Source organism: Abramis brama, assembly GCF_963993115.1.
Source record: "Abramis brama genome assembly, chromosome: 1".
In the NCBI taxonomy this organism is placed as follows: domain Eukaryota; kingdom Metazoa; phylum Chordata; class Actinopteri; order Cypriniformes; family Leuciscidae; genus Abramis; species Abramis brama.
The window spans coordinates 42285044-42308723 of record NC_139963.1 but is presented as its reverse complement, the minus strand read 5'-3'; the positions used below and the strand labels follow the sequence as shown (position 1 = coordinate 42308723).

The 23680-nt window shown below is 37.6% G+C and overlaps 1 protein-coding gene across 3 annotated transcripts in view; it reads left to right on the top strand.

Annotated features, from left to right (window-relative positions):
• LOC311092537 (nucleoside diphosphate kinase, mitochondrial-like) overlaps positions 1-23680 on the top strand; it is a 94792-nt gene that overhangs the window by 31541 nt on the left and 39571 nt on the right. The window contains exons 1-5 of one of the 3 annotated variants that reach the window (XM_084129345.1): positions 11290-11557; positions 16100-16230; positions 16308-16409; positions 16719-16831; positions 19796-20503. In XM_084129345.1, coding sequence (XP_083985471.1) covers positions 16222-16230; positions 16308-16409; positions 16719-16831; positions 19796-19835 — 264 coding nt within the window. In that variant the 5' untranslated portion in view covers positions 11290-11557; positions 16100-16221 and the 3' untranslated portion in view covers positions 19836-20503. Of the gene's footprint in view, positions 1-11289; positions 11558-16099; positions 16231-16307; positions 16410-16718; positions 16832-19795; positions 20504-23680 lie in introns of those variants that run through there. The other 2 variants (XM_084129344.1, XM_084129346.1) reach the window with 2 other exon arrangements.

The following is a 23680-nucleotide window of genomic DNA, read 5'->3' as shown; positions in this document are numbered from 1 at the left end:
TAACTTCATAAATTTATATTATTTTTCACTTCTGCCAACAGTGTTTGAAATGTTTCATCCAACAGACTCCTCTCTGAACACCTCTCTCTCTCTCAAACACAGTTTACGTACAAAATTAAACTTTGTTACATTTCTCCTCTCACACACTTTCTCTCTCTCGCTCTCACACACACACACTCACTCTCTCAAACTCACTCTCTCTCTCTCACACACACTCACACTCACACACGCACACACACACAGAGAGTATATCCAGGGCCGTGCACAGATATTTTAAGGGGCAGTGGCCTAAACCAAAAAAGGGGCACTATTTTGTTTTTTTGGGGGGGTGAACAGAAAATTTTGTTATTTGTATTAGATCTGATCGAGAGTACAATAATTTGATTAGACAAGCAGCTAATTCTAAGAACGTGGATATGTTGTACACAGGGCTGGACTGAAAAAAAAAAAAAAAAAAAAAAAATCGGCCCTGGCATTTTGGCCCACTATATGATCATAAACACCACCCATCTTTGCACGCCCTTAAATATATGCATACCAACTCCTATTCCTTAAAACCACTAATGCCATGTAATGAGTGAGTATATGAACGAGTGAGAGTTAACAGATGAAATAAGTAAAATTTTGACATTTATTAATACACTGATGAAGCCTAAAACAAGCTATAATCTGCATTAGCATAGCAATACCAGTGTTTCTTACAGGATTTTTGGTAAAACTGTGGTGGGTGGACCTCAGTCCTTCTAGGGGGGTTTGGGGGCATGCCCCCCCCCCCGTGAGAAAATTGTGTGCATTTTAATGTTAATTCATCAATCTGGTGCACTTTGAGAGTTCAAAATTAAAAGCTCCAACCCATATTCAGTGTGCAAATTAAACAAAGAAATATTCAAACCTCTTTTAGTTACAGTGTCTATTTACATTACACCTACTACATAATAATAGTTATAATATTAATCCAATGACAGTAATAGCCATATTTTGTAAAACAAATGCACTAAAACAATAAAGGAAACTTTCATAATTAGTTTTGTACCAATTTCTATACTTGAAAGAGATAAGCACATGATCTTTTATTTTGACGCAAACTGCATCAAGCTTTTATTTTGGCGGAAAACATGGTTTACAAACGCCTCTCATTAGATTTCTAGTGAATTGCGGTAATTGTCAACTATGCAGATGTGGAAATAATCTGTAACTGGGTTATGGGTTCCTACACTCATGACATGGCCTAAGTGTTTTGAAAGTAGTTCTGCTTACCGCGGACTCTACACTCTCTCATCTCTCTCCTGATCCTCCTCACTATCATCATCATCACAGGAGCTGATGAAGGGCAGAAAATATACACTACCGTTCAAAAGTTTGGGGTCAGTAAGATTTTTAATGTTTTTAAAAGAAGTATATTCTGCTCACCAAGGCTGCATTTATTTGATTAAAAATGCAAACAAAAACAGTAATATTCTGAAATATTATTACAATTTAAAACAGCTGTTTTCTATGTGAATATACAGTAAAGTGTAATTTATTCCTGTGATCAAAGCTGAATTTTCAGCATCATTACTCCAGTCTTCAGTGTCACATGATCCTTCAGAAATCACTCTAATATGATGATTTGATGCTCAAGAAACATTTATGATTATTATTAATGTTGAAAACAGTTATTTACATTTTTATTTCAGGATTCTTTGATGAATAGAAAGTTCAAAAGAACAGCATTTATCTGAAATCTAAAGCTTTTGTAACATTAAACACTACCGTTCAAAAGTTTGGGGGCAGTAAGAATTTTATTTTTATTTTTGGGGGAAAGACATAAAATAAATTAATACTTTTATTCATCAAGGATGAGTTAAACTGATCAAAAGTTACAGTAAAGACATTTATAATGTTAGAAAATATTCTATTTTAAATAAATGCTGTTCTTTTGAACTTTCTATTCATCAAAGAATTTTGAAAAAGAAATTACACAACTGTTTTCAACATTGATAATAATAATGAATGTTTCTTGAGCATCAAATCATCATATTAGAATGATTTCTGAAGGATCATGTGACACTGAAGACTGGAGTAATGAAGCTGAAAAACATTTTAAATTGTCATAATATTTCGCTCGCTCACTCGTTTAAAGTTGTGATTGGCCCAGCCCAGTGTCAATCAAGAAAAGAACCAATGGGCCGCTGATCTACGTGTTTCATGGGCTAGTCTGTCAGAAGAAAAAAAAAAACAACTAACGCTGACTTTTTCTGACCAATGCATTACACCGGCACAAACCCAGCACCGCCAATTAAGCAAAACAAAACAAAAGGAATGGGCCGCCGATGTACAAATTTTATGGGCCGTTAAAAAGAAAAAAAAAAAAAAAAATAATAATAATAATACAAATAATGTATGAGTATGACATGTATCGGCCCAAAAAGCACGTCGGCCCACCGGGAAAGTGCCCGATGGCCAGTCCAGCCCTGGTTGTACAAGTTGTTAGCACTAGTAGAAAGAGCCAGAAGCCAGAAGACCAAGAGCAAGAGCAAAACATTAACGACATAAATACAAAAAAACCCAAAAACAAATGACTAATTTCGCAGATTCAACCACTGTCTTGCATAGCCTACCTGTTAATGCGACAGCTTTCGTGAACTGTCGTATGCGGAGCTGCGGAGCGAGCGGGAAAACCTGGTGCGGATTAGCGGAATCAGCGGAATGCTTTGAGCGGAGCGGAGCGGTGGGGGTGGGGAAGAGGGGCACCTCAGTCGATGAGGGCAGAGGGGCAGTGGCTCTAGCCACCGGGCCACCCCCCTGTGCACGGCCCTGAGTATATCCATAACTAAGTCATTACATCTTTTACAAGGTATTGCACTTGAAAAATATTAGATTCGAGAGGGTCTTGTCTGCAAGCCGAGCACGATGTGCCTCATGATGATCCCACAATGACTGAAGACCTAACGTGAAACTGAATGACTGAAAACCTAACGTGATTTATATAAGTCCTAACATGAAAAAGCTTTATGGTTTAATGTACCAAAACACCCACATAGCAACATTGTGTCGGCCCAGATCCGGCCCACATCTGGCACACGTGGAAAGATGATCTGGCCCACATGCAGCATGGATCTACGGCACTTGGGTGGGCCACTCCTGTTTGCCAGATCTGGGCCACAAGCAGGCCATAGCAATGCCACATGTCAGCCAAGAGCAAAGAAATAAACCAGAACTGGACCTTATCTGAGCCACAACATCTGTGTATATTAAATATGAAGTCATCTCAGCCTTAATAAGCCTGTTAACAAGCAGAATCACTGAAGGAAAGAAGAGAACAGAAAAAGAGACGAGCAGAAACACAAGAACTACAACTGACTTCAGACACAGTCTAAGATGAAATCAACTGAAGAGAAAAGAAGACATTAAATCTGTGAAGATCTCAGCAGAGGAGGATTAAACAACTCCACAAACAGCATTACCAGCTTCACTTATTACTAACCAGACTGACTTTATTTCTGTCAGACGTCTACAGAAGTTTTATTGAGAATTAACAGAGTTTAACTCTAATGTGTTTCATTTGAAGTCACCATAACAGTGATGAGTGCTTCCATTAGTTGGGCTCTTAACTCTTAGCATATCTTTTATCTTCTTTGGCTGCTGTGACAGTGTGTTTATCAAACACATTTGCAGCAGCAAAGAAAGCTAAAGTGAAATGAGATCAGGTGATGATGGTTACCTGTTGATGGTTTTATAATCATCATGATATAACCTGTTTCACTGATGTCTTTGAAATCTAAAAATTATGTTGTTCAACTAATATATTCACATTACATACATACGTAACATCTGCAGCGTGAGGTCCAGCAATATTACAATCAGTTAGCAGACTTTAACAAACATGAGCATGAAACATTACTGTTCGATGACAAACACAGACATCAATAACCAACGTATGAATCTCAACAATGGTGACAATCAAAAGTACCTTGCTGCAATGCATGCTGGGTACCATCATAGTACAAAACTCCCAGCATGCATTGCAACATGAATAAATTATGCAGCTGAATTGTCCTATAATTTTGTTTGATTCTAAATATTTGCTTTTATTTTTTTGCTGTTGTTTTTGTTGTGACATTTAGTAGCTTTTCAGTGATGTTCTGAATTATTCTGTTTATTTAAAAAAAAAAATATTGTCACCATTGTTGAGATTCATGTGCTGATTTCTCATATCTCTGCGTGTCACCATTGCTTCATTTTTCATGCTCATGTTTGTTAAAATCTTCTAACTGATTGTTATAATATTGCTAAATCTCACGCTGTAGTAACACAGGGTTTGTGATGAGAATATATTAATGGAACAAAACAATTGTTAGATTCCAAAGACATCAGTGAAACAGGTTATTTCATGATGATTATAAAACCATCAACAGGTAACCATCATCACCTGATCTCATTTCACTTTAGCTTTCTTTGCTGCTGCAAATGTGTTTGACAAACACACTGTCACAGTGGCCAAAGAAGACAAAAGATATAATAAGAGTTTAGAGCCCAACTAATGGAAGCACTCATCACTGTTATGGTGACTTCAAATGAAACACAGAGTTAAACCTCTGTTAATTCTCAATAAAAACTTTTGTTGACGTCTGACAGAAATAAAGTCAGTCTGGTTAGTAATAAGTGAAGCTGGTAATGCTGTTTGTGGGGTTGTTTAATCCTCCTCTGCTGAGATCTTCACAGATTTAATGTCTTCTTTTCTCTTCAGTTGATTTCCTCTAAGGCTGTGTCTGAAGTCAGTTGTAGTTCTTGTGTTTCTGCTTGTCTCTTTTTTCTGTTCTCTTCTTTCTTTCAGTGATTCTTTTTGTTAACTTATTAAGGCTGAGATGACTTCATATTTAATATACACAGATGTTGTGGCTCAGATAAGGTCCAGTTCTGGTTTATTTCTTTGCTCTTGGCTGACATGTGGCATTGCTATGGCCTGCTTGTGGCCCAGATCTGGCAAACAGGAGTGGGCCACTCAAGTGCCGTAGATCCATGCTGCATGTGGGCCAGATCATCTTTCCACGTGTGCCAGATGTGGGCCGGATCTGGGCCGACACAATGTTGCTATGTGGGCAACGATCACCAAATTTCTCTCTCATATTGCCAACCACTGAAAACTGTAAAAAAAATCTAACCCATGGACGTTAAGTTAAAAGTGGTGGGTACAAAAAATGATGAAATCTGGTGGGCACGCGTCCCCACCGAAATCGACGCCTACCCAGCAAACAGGGGACGTCTCCCGGACGTTTCGAACGTCCCCTTAGGTCCGCATTAGGTCCGCTTTGTAACGTTCCCGAGCGGACGTTCGGAGGACGTCCGCATTTGGTCCGCTTTTTAACGTTCCCGAGCGGACCCTCGGGGGACGTCCGCATTTGGTCCGCTTTGTAACGTTCCCGAGCGGACCTTCGGGGGACGTCCGCATCTGGTCCGCTTTGTAACGTTCCCGAGCGGACCCTCGGGTGACGTCCGCATTTGGTCCGCTTTGTAACGTTCCCGAGCGGACCTTCGGGGGACGTCCGCATCTGGTCCGCTTTGTAACGTTCCCGAGCGGACCTTCGGGGGACGTCCGCATCTGGTCCGCTTTGTAACGTTCCCGAGCGGACCTTCGGGGGACGTCCGCATCTGGTCCGCTTTGTAACGTTCGCTGATGGACGTTCTGAGGACATTTGTCCGTGCCAGTTTGCGAACGTCTCCCTCACATGCCATTTCCATGACAACACAATCCAGTCGCCCATGCCTTTGATTTGTATCATTAGACCGGACATCTTGCAACTCAGACAAATGAATGATTAAACTAAAATAAAAACCCATATTGGATTTAAAAGGGGATTTTTTTATCCATTAAATTAACTGTGATAATGGATTTTATCTAAAAAACATGTTTTTTGTTTTGCAGATTGACGTTATAGTTTATTAACTGAAAATAAACTATAGTAAAAATATTATTTAAATTAATTGTAAAATTAAGTTAATGTTAAAAATGTTAGTGTTTTAATTGTAATGTTAAGATAATAACTTTCATGTTACTTATAACTTCTATCACTAATTAAAGATGTAATCAAATCACGAGTCTGTTTTCAGCCAATATAATTTAAACATCAAAAACATGAGAATTGATTCAATTGAATAGCCTACAATTTATTATTCCACATGAAGAAAATAAGGTTGAATCTTAGGAGCTCTAAAATAATGCATCGACTTAACATGATGAATGCAGCCAAGGAAAATGCGAAGAATGGAAAAGCACATGCTGGAAAGAAAGTGGAAAATAACACAGGTAAGACAAATGTATCCTAATTTAGGCTACCTGTAAAAATGTTGGTCAGGGCTGGTTTTATTCAAAATAAGTTATTTTAGAAAAATATATGCGCGCATCTCGTCGGTTATTGGTTGGAAAGAACACTTGTTGGTTGCAATTGTTTTTGTGTACAGATCTCGGAGCCTAGGCTGCCTAAAGAGTTGCGTTTTTTTTTTTTTTTTTTGATGGCCTGCTTATGGGGTGGCCAGCTAGCGGATCGTTAGGAAAGATTAGATGAATGTGATCATTTATGTTTGGGCCTTATTTTGGGACTGAATTCGTTGATACAACCTTTAATGGCTACGTTAGCTATTATTACATTAGCTTACTACCAGATAACATTAACAAATTGACAAGCACTTACTGGGCAGAATGGCTCAAATGACGGACGAAACTGGAGGTTGTCGTCTGGCTGTCCGCGATGTTAATGTTGCATGTCTATAATTATTGCATGTTGCATGTAAATAATTATTGAAGCCGAAAGCGATGACCCTCGGTACCCCTCCGGCTGACATGTTGATGTTGTATCTGATCTAAGTGGGCGTGGTGTGCGTAAGGTACGAGAGGGCATGACTGATTATAAGCTGTGTCCCAAAGTGAAGGCTGCGTCCTTTGAAGGCCGTATTTGAAGGCCGATTGCGTCACCGCGGCGAGACGAAACATCACAGCGGCGCGACGAAGGACGTCCCAATTCAAAGGCTGCATCCTTGGAAGGTCGCATTTGAAGGCCGATTGCGTCACCGCGGCTCGATGAAGGCTGTCCCAATTCAATTCTGCATCCTCCGAAGGCCGTGTTCGAAGGACGGTTGCGTCATCGCGCCGCGACGAAGGCTACACAGCAAAAACTCCAGTGTTAAATTAACACTCCTGGGAGTGTATATGAGTCCACACTCAAGAGTGTAAAGTGTTAAAATATGAGTGTTAAATTAACACTCAAGAGTGTTAAAGTTAATGAGCTAATTAAGTGATTAATTTAGTAATGATTGATCATTAATGAAGACACCTGATGTTAACAAGCTGAATCACTGAAGGAGAAAATCACAAATTGTAAGCTACCGTTATGGTGATGGGTGTTTGCTTTAGTTGGGCTCTTGACCATTATACATTTACTTTAGATTTTGTTTGGCTGTTATGTCTTATAACTGCCAGATGAACAAAGAAAAAAGTGATCTGATGGTGTTGGTTATATTATGACATTCATCATTTGAACTTGATCACTGAACTCATTAAGATCCATATTTCGGACTTAGATTTATGTTGTTGATTATAGTATAATGACAGGTGATACTGCAAAATATACAGAATTTTAGATATAATACAAAGGATTTCTTAAAAGTTGTTTTGAAAAAAAAATCTTTCTTTTAGGCACACACAGACGTCAAGATTCAGTCTATGCATCTCAACAATGGTGACGAGCAGAATATTCAATTAGGAAAAGTAAATTACATAGACAATTCAGATCATAATTTATTCATACCGCAATGCATGATGGGAGCCATTAATGAGTTGTGATTGGTGGCAGCCACTGCAACATGCTTTATTATTGTCACCATTGTTGAGATTCACAGGCAGATTATTGATGTCTGTGTTTCTAAATAAATTCATTTGAAAGTCTTTTGATCAGAACAATGTTTATTAAATATCTTTGAATTATATGAAAAATACTGAAAATCATATGTTGTGGAATCACAGAGCTGCTGTAATTGACAACTTAAACCAAACTATCTCAATAAGTTTTGTTTTACGGATCACAACATGATTATGTCAAAACATAACCAACACCATCAGATCACATTGTCTCTTTGTTCATCTGACTGTTATAAATCAATAACAGCAGACAAGCAAAATTTAAAGTAAACATAAAAGGGTCTAGAGCCCAACTAAAGCAAACACCCATCACCACAATGGTAACTTACAATTAGGGATTTTCTCCTTCAGTGATTCAGCTTGTTAACATCAGGTGTCTTTAATAATGCTCAATCATCACTAAACTAATCACTTAATTATCTCATTAACTTCAACACTCTTGAGTGTTAATTTAACACTCATATTTTAACACTTTACACTCTTGAGTGTGGACTCATATACACTCCCAGGAGTGTTAATTTAACACTGGAGTTTTTGCTGTGTACCCTGATTCAAAAGCGACGCCAAATGCGCCCTTCGTTTCCCCGTGAAAAGAAGGATACATAAATGGACACTTAGCGGCCTATCCTACCCCATAAGTCATTGCGCACCGTTGACGACAGGCCGGCGGCCGAGAGATCGGTGGTGGACAGCAAATTCACATTTAAATGTAAGTAGCCTATTATGTTTTCATTTACTCAAATAGCTAGCGAAACCACAGTTAAAGTTTATTATAAACTTCATCTTAACTCCTTCGTCATCATTGCATGGCTTCATTTGTCAGGTAGTTTTAGCCAAAACTTGTGGTAATAAAGTTATTAGTTTAACGACCTATTTGTAATATTTGCACTTGTCTATCTCACTTGTGTATTATAAGAAATATCACTCACCCTAAAGCCTAAAACAACCAACCCCCAAATTTGTTTTTTAATGTTGGTCTAAATTGGTCTTGATGTGTCATATTTTGCAGTGTTAACAATGCACTTAAGATTGCACCCCTGTGTTAAGTACCCTTTTCTGCTTTTTTAGAACAATTCAGGGAAAAATGGGTCTGGGGTATGTAACACCCATACAGGCACAAAATAATATATATATATATATATATATATATATATATATATATATATATATATATATATATATATATATATATATATATATATATATATATAATTTTGTGCCTGTATGGGAGTTACATACCCCAGACCCATTTTTATATGGGTATATAATTTCATATATATAAGAAAATGAATACACACATCTTTGCTGAAATGTATTGTGCTGTTGTATTGTGCTGTTGTTGTTAACAAGCCATGGTTAATTTGCTCTGCCTTAGATTGCACGTGTCCTGGGACAGAAGAGGGTGTGAGTGGGAAACCCACTGCTGAAACTTGGCCCTGGTTTGTCCTCATGGATGAGGTGTTGGGACAGAGGCATTGCACCAACCCCCTGTCCTCATATCCTCAATCCCCGAGGACAGACCAGGGCTGAGTTCAGCAGTGGGTGCCCAAGAAGAGGAGGAGGCAGGACCAGCACCAGCACCAGCACCAGCATCAGCACCCGCAACAGCATCAGCATCAGCACCAGCACCACGAAGAAGGCGAGACAGAGAGGAGGAGTTTTTGGACTTGATTAGAGAAGACATGGGACTGCAGAGGCGAGGAGAGCACTGGAGAGTAGGGAGAGGATGGACAGGCTGTTTTCTCTTCTTGAAAGAATTATTGAGAAATATATATATATATTCTTGTTTAACTTTTTTTTCACCTATATTTTTAAAAAGGAAAAATATAAAAAAATCTGTACATTTATTTATTTTTATGCAACTTTAAATGTGTAAATAAAAGAGAATTCATTGCTCTGGACATTGTTTATTTTTGTAATGACAGTCATAATTTCTACATGAAACAAATTCTTCTATACCTTTTCCCCCCCCAACTATTTACAACATACGTTAAACATATCAAATTCAACATAAACATTTAAATTTACAGTACATAAAATAAGAAAAATAATGTAGACTTTTATTCAGCGGGAGTGGGAGTCCCTGGTGTGCTGCTGGACCGGGATGGGCTCCACAATAGAGACCCTGGTAAGGCCTCCTGCTGGTGGGACATCATCTGGGATGGTCTCCAGAGTGTTTGACTGCATATTTCCACTATCCACTAAGTTGTCTACCAACAGGTTTGCAGGGCTGAATCATGGAATAAATATTGAGATACTTTATTACACTAAAGTACTTTTAATAACCACTAATACCACATTGGTGAAAAACTACTAGTCATATATTTTAAACCTTAGTTAAGCAATTTTTTTATTTTTATTTTTTCATTATCTTGCATACTCTAATGTAGCCTATAAGGTATCAAGAGTAAAAGTAAAGGAATTCTGCATTTCTATTACTGCATGTTGCATTTTACTTCAGAATATTTTCAAGGTTGATACATTTAAACTATATACTTTTGTGTAGTTTAATGTAAAACAATGCATCATGTTGTAAAATAACAGTTTTGTAGTGTTGCTGTCCCATGTGGGAAAATTACTTCGAGTATTAACGAAGTATGTAGTTCCTTACATACCACCACTGGTTATTTTGAAAATTAAAGTAACAAAATGTAGGCCTGTTGTCACAATATTAACAAATTGTTGCTAACTACAGCTCCGTCCCATTTCTAAGGGCGCATCTGAAGCGCTCGGACCGGTCTAGCCTACGGAGGATTGTTCTTGTCGCCTAGCAACAGTGACTGACAGCTGTCGATGACGAGCGGGAGTAACATTCGCACTGGACTTTTTATATTCAGCTGGGTTTATTGAGAATAATATATTCAAATGGGGTTAAAAACCTGTGTAAATATATTTACCATGGTCCATTTATGTGCATAATAAAAAGAATACACTAGCCTACAAAATCGCATCAAGGTAAGATATAGGCTAAATGAACATTTGAATCTTCGGCTAAGCCGAAAGTATGACCTGAAACATCCTTAATACCATGTCCTCCAGTAAAATATAAAACATAAAAATGACAATAGCCAGTTCTGGCTCCATAGCATATCAAATGAATTGTCAGGATGGCAGCATACTCTCGCACCGTTGCTTGGCGCCTGGAGCGGTAATCGGGAACACCTGGCTGCGCAATTAGGAAATCCTACGGAGGCTACATGGTGCGTCCTTCGGAGGACGCATAGGCTGCATCCTTGAAGTCTTCAGTCCTTCGAAGGATGCAGCCTTCACATTGGGACACAGCTCTCAATTTGCGGGTCTCTTCTTCCCATGACACAAACACACGCGCGCCTCATCTGAACATATACTGTGACTGGTCGCTTGACTTTGACCTGTCAGGTGAATGACCGCGCGCGCGTATATGTGTGTAACGGACCGTTACACACATATACGCGCGCGCGGTCATTCATCTGACTGGTCAAAGTCAAGGGGTTAAAAGTATCGGACCGCTCTTAAGTTTCGGAGTTGTAAAAGCGCTGCTCGGTGAAGTTTTAAGAAGGGCTTGAACTGGAAATGAAGATGATGTTTGTGAGATTTGCGTCCACGGAGCGCGAGCGGCCACACAGAGCTCCACCACGCGCGCTTTGGGACACGGGCACGCGCGCAGCCTCAGCAGTGACACAGGTCTGTTTACATCCATCTCTCTCTGTGTGGAGAGACACACAGGTTTAGTGGTAAAAGTGCTCTTTATGGATAAGTTAGGACAGGGGAAATTAAAAGTAGCCTACCATGACAGTAGCATTTTTTTTTTACCTTTTAGCGTGGAAATAACATATTCAAGGATGTGTACCAGTAATGCTTCACTAACAACGAGTAAAAAAGACTGGAGTACGATGAGTTTTGTACACACCACGCGAGTAATACCATGGTAATTTTTTATAGTAAGGTTGTATTAGATTTGAATCACATTGCTTTTCCATGGTAGCCTACTTTTTGTAAGGCTGATTTTGGAAACATTTCATGGTAGGCCTAACTTATCCATTGAAATACCTCGACGACCATGATATGAATGAATTTGATGATTTTAATATTATGCCACGCTGTATAAGCCTATAGGCCTAAACGAATGTACCACGGTATATAACCATTTGATACAAGCATCCAGTTTTATCTCTATGATAAAAGTATATGTGCTCTGTCCTCAGGCGATCAGTGATTGGTTAATTGTGTTATTGCGTCCTCACGTGGGTGAGTGCTGACTACATTAGGAGCTCGGGCAAGTTGTGTCGTCTCACACTTAATAGATTTAGTTGCACAGGTCAAAATTGCACTGGCTTTCTGTATCACTCACTGAAACTGAAATCAAAGACACAAACTACACACGAGCATAAAAATACTCACATCTCAAACTTCAAACTCCTTCAACTGTAATCCACCAAAATGTATGCACATATTAGGCCTACTACATTTCAGTTAAATGAAATAAAGCTGGGGGAAAAAAAATAAAACTGAATGAAAACAAGAAATGTTGCCTTGGTAAAAAACTAAAATTATTAAATAGAAATACAATAGTCAACATTTGAAGTGGATCAAAAAACTTTCTTCAAAGTTATACATGAATTTTGAACAATACCCGTTCTTGTCTTAGACAACTTTGATGAACTTATTTGATCCACTTCAAATGTTGTTGACTACTGTAAATACCTCTAAATCTTAACTAAAACTGAAATATTAATCTTAAACCTAAATAGCGATATTTAAAAAAACCTAATAAAATGAAAAGCACAGAGGGGAATTACTAACAATTAAACTCAAATTAACATGGAAACTGTACAAATAAAAGCTAATTCAAAATGATAAAACTAAAATGACATTACATTATAAATAATATTATATTTAATTAATACATATAGGCCTAAAGGTACCACAGTATTACCACTGTATACATCACTGTACTGTGGTACTGTTAAAGACTGGTACTATGGCAAGCCATTTTAACATTTAACAGCTAGACTGGATATTAGAGCTGCACGATTCTGGCTAAAATGAGAATCACAATTTTTTTTTGCTTGGAATCAAGATCACGATTCTCTCACGATTCTGAAAAGCTTTATTATTTTAAAGATCTACAAATCCTGAACATTAGGTTACCAAACAAGATGGAAACAAAATAAGACATAATACTCTTGCTTCAGTCAAATTTAAATAAATGCAGTAAACAAAAAGAATGTAATATTTAAATAAATAAATAAATAAATGACAATTAAACATTGACAACATTCAAAGGTATTACGCCTGCAATCTGCAATTGAATTGTAGATATCTGTAATTCTAGTTTGAGATATCTTCAATTTGATTCTGAATAGTCATAACTCCAGTTCAAGATATCTTTAATTCACCTCAATTCAAGATATCTACATGTTCCTTTTCAGATATCTTAAATTAAGTTTTGACTAGGCGAAATTACGTTGTAGATATCTGTAACTGGAGTTATGACTAGTCAAAATGGCTTTGTAGATATCTCAAACTGGAGTTAGGGATAGTCATAATTTAATTGGAGATATCTATTATCAAGTTATAGATATCTTGAAATTAATTTTGATTAGAGATATCTGAAATTTGATATGTCTGTAACTTTCATTCTGCCTAGTCAAAATGTAATTACAGATATCTTGAATTAGAGTTTTGACTAGGCCAAATGACGTTGCAGATATCTGTATGCAAATTAGGCCAGCATCACACTTTAGGCGGGAGCAGAGCGTGTTGTTCAAATCATCAAATCACATAGCACCTGTTAACTGCTAACTTTTAATTAGCACTGATTAGCACCATGTCGGAGCAACCAGAGTTTTTAATCGTCTTTTTAATGCTGTTATACTGTTTCAAACTGAAAAAATTAAATAAAAAATAAGAACTAATCTGAACTAAGAACTTTTTTTCTCATCTAAGGAAGTTAATGTTATTGTACTTCCATGGCAAGAATAGCATGCATGTCAGCATCTTTATTAAAGTGAATTAGTATGAATCTCTTTCACGCATAAATCTTACGGCAACAATAACCTACGTAATTTTAAGCATGATCATAAACATAGCATTGCAACATTTTTTTTTTTTTTGTATATAAAAAACATTTTCTGGTGTTTTTTTTTTCGATTACAGCCAACCATGACTGCTTCTTTCTTCTTCCATTCATAGAAATAAGGAAATGAACCCACTTCTTCTTTGATTATGGCGGGGAGGGGAAATTACTTATTTATGGATATCTAAAATAGAGCAACGTCATGCACAATAATTTGCACTAGTCATAATGACATTTGAGATGGTCCGTGTAACGCTTTGCAGTTCTTTGTTCAATTTTAAATTTAATAATCAGAAATGAGAAAACGGCCACTTTATTCGTTTTTTCGTTTTTTCAAAAAAACGATAAAACGAGATTTCGGCTTGATTTTTCGTTTTTTGGTTCACAGGCAAAAAAAACGAATAAATGAATTCAAAATTCGTTTTCCACATCTGGGCGCCCTGACACGCCCCCTTCCGCCGATTGGTCAAGCAAATCTGAGCATGTATTTGCTATTTGCTAAACACTTTTTTTATTTATGTTTTTGTTAACATAAGTTCTCTTGCGCCTTTAATTGCCTCCGCTATCGTCCTGTCAATCATCTGTCTCATTCTCGCGGGTCGCGGCTATGTTTCAGTTTCAGTAAAAATGTATTTCACCATCATCGGTACCCACCCTCAGCCGATTGGCATTACAGTATTTGCAATCACCATCCCGTGGCAAAACGGAGCGTCTAAAAGAAAAGTTCTGACTGCTGACTGAACATTAGTCAGTGAGCCTCTCCCGCTCGCGCTGTCAAGCGCAGCTTCACCACACACAGCTAAATAAAACAGGCTGGTGGCAGACTAATAATTAATATTTCTGATGTAATGATTTCTGTGAAACGTGTAAAGTTGCACAGAAGAAAGCCCAATAGGACCTGCCCTGTACAGTTTAAGAATCTGTAGCCATAGTAGAGACTATTATTTTGTTGAACAGACCTGAGCGACAACTGATGACGTCACATGCTCAGATTTGCTTGACCAATCGGCGGAAGGGGGCGTGTCAGGGCGCCCAGATGTGGAAAACGAATTTTGAAGTCATTTATTCGTTTTTTTGCCTGTGAACCAAAAAACGAAAAATCAAGCCGAAATCTCGTTTTTTCGTTTTTTTGAAAAAACGAAAAAACGAATAAAGGGGCCGTTTTCTCATTTCTGATTATTAAATTTCAAATTGAACAAAGAACTGCAAAGCGTTACACGGACCTGAGATGTCTTTAACTTTCATTCTGCCTAGTCAAAACTGAATTACAGATGTCTGCAATTCTCATTTAAGATGTGTGACGAGTTGAATGTCGTTTTCAATTACGTCATTGCAGATATCTGTAATTCAGTTTGGCCTAATCAAAACTGAATTACAGATATCTCTATCTGTCATTTCGACTAGTCACAATTACGTTAAAGATACCTTGAATGACAATTCCAACTATCCAAAATGTAATTATGACTAGTCAGAAAGACATTGTTGATATCTACATTGTTAATTCCGGATAGTCAAACTTAGCTTTTAAATGTTAAAAGGGCTTGCCATACTGGCACTGGTTAGACCTGACTAACTGTGGTGACCTCGAACTCCCTCTTCACAGTGCGTGTGATTGGTCCATCTGAAGGCCAATGCGAGTCAGTGTGTGTCTGTGTGTGAGAGAGTGAGTGTGTGTGTGTGTGTGTGTGTGTGTGTGTGTGTGTGTGTGTGTGTGTGTGTGTAACCACCTTAATTTGATCAAGCTTCAAGGAACGACTGTAAGTGATCGCGTGTCTGTCACGTTTGCTGGAACTTTTCTTAATAGAGACTGTTATTATTCCTGTAAGAGATGGTCAGGTGATACACGTCATTTTCCTGATGATAGCAGATGAAATATCACTCTGTTCCTGCAAAGAATATTCAAAATGCTGCTAAATTACCAATATTGAGAGACAATGACAATATTAATGGCAGGACGCTTTTAGCAGGGACGTGCAGAGAGTTCTCAGGGGCTCAATATATATACTATGCTGTTGTCTCACCCTTGGTCAGTAGATGGCGCTGTTTGCTTAACAAATTTATCATTAATCTGAAAAAATAAAAAATAAATAATGTGTGTAGTTGCCATGAAAACTGACATGTATTGACATGTTTCTGAACGGCTTTAGATTTGTCGGGCATTAGAGAACGCACTTTGGTCGCTGTGAAACCTGATGGCGTTCAGAGGCGTCTGATCGGTGATGTCATCAAGCGCTTCGAGCAGCGAGGATTCCGATTGGTGGGTCTGAAGATGCTGCAGGTGCGTGATACACACACAGAAGACGTTCATGAGTGTGTGTGACGTGTTTGTACATCATGTGTCTGTGTGTGTTTCAGGCTTCTGACAAGCTTTTAGCTCAGCATTACATCTCGCTGCGGAAGAAACCCTTCTACTCCAGCCTGCTGTATTACATGACCTCTGGCCCTGTAGTCGCCATGGTAGAGTAACCACCAGTTATGAATATCATACAGCTGCAATACTATAATACTACAGTATGAAAATAAGAGTACTTTGATTTCCAATGTGATTTATGAATATTTATGAACATCCAAAAGTTAGTTTTACCCAATTTCTTCAAAATGCAAAATTACATTTTAAATAAAAACTAGATGCCACTCGCCTAGTTAAATATGCAATGAAGAAGAAAAAGGTATAGCATACTACTCTCTGAAACTGTGTTCTTCAAACCGTTACACGTGTCACATACTGTCATAAAGACTGAGGAGTTCTGATTGGCTTGTTTTCAGGTGTGGGAGGGGCATAATGTGGTGAGGTCGTCCCGTATGCTGGTGGGAGACACTGACCCTGCTGAAGCTTCACCTGGAACTATTAGAGGAGATTTCAGCGTTCACATCAGCAGGTGCTTACACACACTTGAACAGTCCATGGCTCGTTTTCCTTTCAAAAGAAAATCTACCTTTATTCCATCTAAGAATAGAAATTCGTCCTTGGATACCTATTGTAGGCTTGTGGAATTTGATGTAAAAAACTTACTTAAGAACAAAAGGCAATAGAAAGTCTACAATAACTTGTCGAAAATGGAGAGGGATGCTTTATTTGATCTTAGCAAAGACAATACTGTGATAGTGCGTCCTGCAGATAAGGGTGGAGCGATTGTACTTCAACGAGCTTCAGATTATGAAAAAGAAATTCGCAGACAATTGAATGATCATGTTTTTTATGAAGCCTTACCTGCTGACCCTACTAATAAAATGAAAGCGTGTATTCATTCCAAGTTATTGTCACACTTTGAAAACGGTGAGTTCAGTAAAAATGAATTTCTCAAAGTAGATTTTCCAATTACACCCATTATATATACCTTGCCTAAGGTTCACAAAGGACTAGATACCCCCTTGAAAGGTCGTCCTATTGTGAGTGGTATTGGTAGTCTCACTGAGAACATTTCTTCTTATGTGGATTTTTATATCAAATCATTTGTACCTAGGTTGTCATCTTATGTAAGAGATTCTATGGATTTTATTGAATCATTATATGGTGTTGACTTTTCTGTTGATGATGTGCTTCTTGCTACTTTTGATGTTCAGAGTTTATATACCAACATTCCTCACACTGATGGTTTACTTGCTCTAGAACAATTCTTAACACAAAGATCTGTGGATGAAAAACCCAGCACAGCATGTTTATTGGATTTAACTAATATTGTCTTGACTAACAATTTTTTTCGTTTTCAAGATGATTTTTATTTACAAGTGAAAGGTACTGCGATGGGTAGTAAAATGGCACCTAATTATGCTTGCTTATATATGGGAGTTTTTGAAAATGACTTCATTTTAAACGAGTCAAATTCTTTTTTTCCTAAGATTTTGCTTTACAAGCGGTATATTGATGACATTTTTATGATCACGAAGGCTACACCTGCAGAGATGTTGATGTTTTTGAATTATCTTAACTCAAGGACTGAGCATGTGAATTTCACTATGGAATGCGATCCAGTAAGCATTAGTTTTCTTGATGTTCGTGTGTACATATGTGACGGGAAACTCCATACCGATCTGTATCGAAAACCAACGGATCGTAATACTATTTTAAGAGGTGATAGTTTCCATCCTAGACCTTTAATTAGGAGTTTACCTATCAGTCAATTTAAGCGTGTGCGTAGAGTTTGCAGCACAGATGAATCTTACACTCAACAATCTACTGATTTAACAAAAAGATTTTTGAATCGTGGTTACCGAAAAGAATGGATTGAAAATGCCAAAAAGAAATTCGACGAGACATCTCAAATGCAGTGTTTACGAACAAAGCATGATAATAAAACGCAATTTTTTAATGCTCCCATTTGTACTACGAAGTATTCCGCATTAGGTGCAGAGTTTCGCAGAGTCTTAAATAATCATTGGCATATTATTTCAAGTGATCCTAAATTATCAGGTGTCTTTAAAAATGGTCCGAAACTAGTTTTTAAACGTCAAAACAATCTTCGTGATTTGCTTGTAAAATCTGAATATCCTTCACGTATAAAACAATGCATTCCTACTCTTCCTCCAGGTAATTACAGGTGTGGTAATTGCGCCCAGTGTGCTTTTACACATAAATGTAAATCTTTTAGTCATCCACGCACTGGTCGTAATATTCCGATACGGGGTACTATTACCTGTGCTTCTACTCATGTGATTTATTTAATCCGTTGTCCTTGTGGTCTTGCATACGTGGGTAAAACGTCCAGACAATTGCGTACCCGCATTAGTGAACATCGTAGCAATATTAGGACTGGAGATATACGTAGTCCTATAGCGTCTCATTTTAGACAAGTAGGTCATAACGTCAGCGTTTTGCAATATATCGGTATAGAAAAGGTCATAAAACCCTCAAGGGGAGGAGATTATGAGAGGAAATTATTACAAAGGGAATGTTTTTGGATCTACACCTTAAATACTTTGTCACCTTCAGGGTTGAATGAGGATTTTGATATTAAGCCTTTTTTATAGTGACTTATCTTATCTGTTGATACTAATTTCCCTTTTTTGACACTATCCCTTTAGTGAATAGACTTAATCATTTATTATTATTATTATTATTATTTTTTTTATTTTTTTTTTTTTTTTTTTTTTTTTTTTTTATTTTAATATGATTTGTATTTGTCACTTGATCTGTACTTGTCACATGATCTGTACTTGTCACATGATCTGTACTTGTTACATGTTTCTGTGTGTGTGTGCCCAATTAGGGTGATCACCTGTGTCTATTTAAGGTTGTTTTTACTTCACATTAATATTGTGCCTGATGAAGACCTGAGGGTCGAAACGTTGCCTTGTCTAATAAAATCCATTTGGAAGCAGTTAACATCAGTGTGCGGACTTCACACTTCTTTATTTTTGCTTACACACACACACACACACACACATTATGAACACTAGTGTACTGCATACTGCACACTATATATTTATAGTGGTTATATATATTTTTTAATGTTCAAATATTACGTTCAATAATAAACAGTTTTTAAAATTTGTTTAAAGAAAAAATAAACAAATGAAATATAAAAAAGAAAAAAAAACATATTCAAACAGTAGTGTACTATATTGTTGCCACATGAGCTCACCACATTTCATGTTGTTAAATTGACCGAGTTGCATCTGATTATCATCTCAGAAATGGTTGTTTTGAGGGTTTTATTTTTTTTTTGCAAAAACTTTTGGTAGTGACATTAAAAATAGTTTTCATTTTCTTTTTATTATTTACTATTTATTTAATTTTTTTCACTTCCTCTCTCTTTGGAATTTATTTAATTTAAGCATGAACCGTCTTCATGTTTTAACACTCAAGTCACATCTCTTTTTCCTGTCTCTTCCGCCCCTCACAGGACCTGCCGTCGTTTTCTCAGGGAGTGTATCGTATCGTGAACGATCTGCGCTTCTACAGACTGTGTAATGGAAGTCTTCCACCGGGAACATTGAAACTATAGCAGCGCATCACCCCTGTCACAGCCAAACCACGGCCCGACTTCTTCTTGAGGACGCGCATCACTGCTTCAGTGGTCATGTGTCGCCTTTCACACGGGCCAGCCTGTGATCTCAGAGAGCTGCAGGGCTTCTAGCGTCAGCTTGTTTTATGTTTATTTCAGATAGATTTTACACGTTGCCAATGATCAAGAGGCCAAAGTGGATGTTGAACAGATGCTGTCGAGAAACTCGTCCAGAATCAGCCGATGCGGTTCGGGTTTCACTGTTGTGTTATTAAATACGAGCAGTGCTTTCCCAGTGACCTGTTGTTTTAAAGGACTGGTGTCACTGAAAGCACACTTACTTTGTTGAAATGAACAGCCGGCGTTTGAAATTCAGTGGTGTAGAGTTAAACGAACACGTCTCAAGACGGCTTCATGTGGATGTTCATACGGGCTGTTGTTGAGCTCTGAATGCTTTTAAAGTGAACGGGTGCAACGCAGAGCACTGGATTTTTCTTTCTCTTAAATGTCTGGTTTTATCAGCCTCTGGCTCTCACATCTTTTTCATATCATTCCATCCTGATCCAGGAGAAACAAACCTTCAATAAAGTTTTATAATAAAATGCATTATTTGTCTTTCTCGTTCTGTTATCAAATCAAATCAAATCAAGTATATTTGTATAGCGCTTTTCACAATACAGATTGTATCAAAGCAGCTTCACAGTATTAAAATAAAATAATACAACAAAGTTTGTTTCTAGTGGAATTTATTGATTGATAGAATAAAATTAAATTAAATATCCCCAACTGAGCAAGCCAAAGGCAACAGTGGCAAGGAACCGAAAAACTCCATCAAGTGACCTAATGGTGTCCTAAAACTCCATCAGGTGACCTAATGGAGAAAAAAAAACCTTGGGAGAACCCAGGCTCAGTCGGGGGCCAGTTCTCCTCTGGCATTTATGAACTAGAGGCCGGATTGTAGTTTGAAACTGTGAAATTAACAATATTATATGAATGCCTGGCTGAAAAGATGCGTCTTTAATCTAGTTTTAAACTGGGAGAGTGAGTCCGAGTAACGAACAGTATCAGGAAGGCTATTCCAGAGTTTTGGAGCCAAATGCGAAAATGCTCTCCCTCCTTTGGTTGATCTGGATATCCTAGGTATGACCAAAAGCCTCGAATTTATTGATCTTAAAGGGCGTGATGGATTATAGGGTGATAGAAGATCCGTTAAATAGACTGGAGCTAAGCCGTTTAGGGCTTTATAAGTCAATAGCAATACCTTATAATTAATACGGAACTTTATAGGTAGCCAATGTAGTGATGATAAAATCGGTGTTATATGATCATATTTTCTTGATCTAGTAAGAACTCTAGCGGCTGCATTTTGGACTAACTGTAGCTTGTTTATTGAGGATGCAGGACAACCGGCTAATAAAGCATTACAGTAATCTAGTCTCGAGGTCATGAATGCATGAACTAACCTTTCTGCATCAGAAACTGATAGCATATTACGTAGCTTAGCAATGTTTCTAAGGTGGAAAAAGGCTGTTTTTGTAACATACGAAATATGATTTTCAAAAGACAGGTTACAATCGAGTATAACACCCAGGTCTTTTACTGTAGAGGATAAAGTAACAGGACATCCTACGATGTCAAAGTTGTATTGTGAGAGGTTCTGTGGGCGGTTTTTTGAACCGATAAGTATTACCTCTGTCTTGTCTGGATTTAATAAAAGAAAATTACGCGTCATCCAATCTTTTATATCTTTAACACACTCTGTCAATTTGGATAATTTAGCGTTTTCATCTGGCCGTGATGAAATATATATTTGAGTGTCATCAGCATAACAATGGAAACTAATTCCATGTTTTCTTATAATATTTCCAAGTGGCATCATATATATTGAGAATAACAGAGGGCCCAACACAGATCCCTGCGGCACTCCATAGTTTACTGGAATTATGATCGATTTTTCTCCATTTAAATAGACAAAATGGTAGCGGTCTGATAAGTATGATCTAAACCAGCTTAATGCTTGTCCTTGAACACCAGTATAATTTTGTAGTCGATCTAAGAGTATTGTATGATCTATAGTATCGAACGCAGCACTTAGATCAAGTAAAACTAGTATTGAGATGCAGCCTTGGTCAGAAGCTAAGAGTAAATCATTTGTGATTTTAACGAGCGCAGTTTCAGTGCTATGATGCGGCCTGAATCCTGACTGAAACTTTTCATAGATATAATTTTCTTGCAAGAAAGAGCCCAGTTGAGTGGACACAACTTTTTCTAGTATTTTAGACATAAAAGGTAGATTTGAAATGGGTCTATAATTTGCTAGATTATGCGGGTCTAATTGTGGTTTCTTAATGAGAGGTTTTATCATTGCCAGTTTAAATGTTCTTGGAACATGACCTAAAGATAAAGACGAGTTAATAATATTGAGGAGAGGCTCTTCCACTACAGGTAACACTTCCTTCAGTAGTTTAGTTGGTATAGGATCTAATAAACATGTTGTTGTTTTAGATGAAGTGATAAGTTTATTTAACTCTTTTTGTTCTATAGTTGTAAAGCACTGTAATTGTTCTTGCGGGGGGATAATTGAGGCTGAATTATAAGGTGCGATTGAGGATTGAACGTTTACAATTGTGGTTCTGATGTTTTCTATTTTCTCAGTGAAGAAGTTCATGAAATCATTACTACTAAACTGTAACGGGATATTTTGTTCGGGTGACGTCTGTTTATTTGTTAGTCTAGCCACGGTGTTAAATAAAAACCTAGGATTGTTTTGGTTGTTTTCTATTAGTTTGCGGAGATGCTCAGCCCTGGCCGCTTTTAGGGCCTTTTTATAACGTGACATACTGTCTTTCCACGCAATTCTAAAGACCTCTAAATTAGTTTGTTTCCATTTACGCTCTAAATTACGGGTTTCTCTCTTTAGAACATGCGTAGTATTATTGTACCATGGTGCTTTAATTTTCTCTCTGACCTTTTTTAATCTAATGGGTGCAACAACATCCAATGTTCTAGAGAGAATGGTGCTCATAGTGCTAGTTAGTTCTTCTAGTTCATCTGTTTGTTTGGGTTCAGGCAGCAGCTGAGACAGATCAGACAAGCAACTCGAGAAATTATCTATGGTGGATGGAAGGATTGTTCTGCCTGGTCGAAAACGCGGCGCCGCATGACATATTACAGCAGTACGTAATATGCAAGTTACCAAGTAATGGTCAGTGACATCATCACTTTGTGGAATGATATCTATATCGGTTGGATCGGATCCATATGATATAATTAAATCGAGTGTGTGATTAAGACGATGAGTTGGTCCGGTGACGTTTTGTTTGACCCCAAAGGAATTTAATAAATCTATAAACGCAGCCCCTAACGCATCATTTGGATTATCTACGTGTATGTTAAAATCTCCAACAATTAATGCTTTATCTACATTGACCAATAGATCTGAGAGAAAATCTGCAAACTCTTTTAGGAAATCAGCGTAAGGCCCAGGCGGTCTATATACGGTAGCCAAGGCTAGAGATAATATGGATTTTTTTCTAACATCTAAGAGCGTAACATTTAGTACAAGTATTTCAAACGAAATAAACTTATAACCCGTTTTCTGAGTAACATTGAGAATATCTCTATAGACCACTGCAACACCGCCGCCACGACCAATCAGACGGGGTTCGTGCTTATAGGAGTATCCTAATGGAGTAGACTCATTTAGACCGAAATAATCATTAGGTTTAAGCCAAGTTTCAGTAAGGCAAAGTACATCGAAGCTATTATCCGTGACTATTTCAT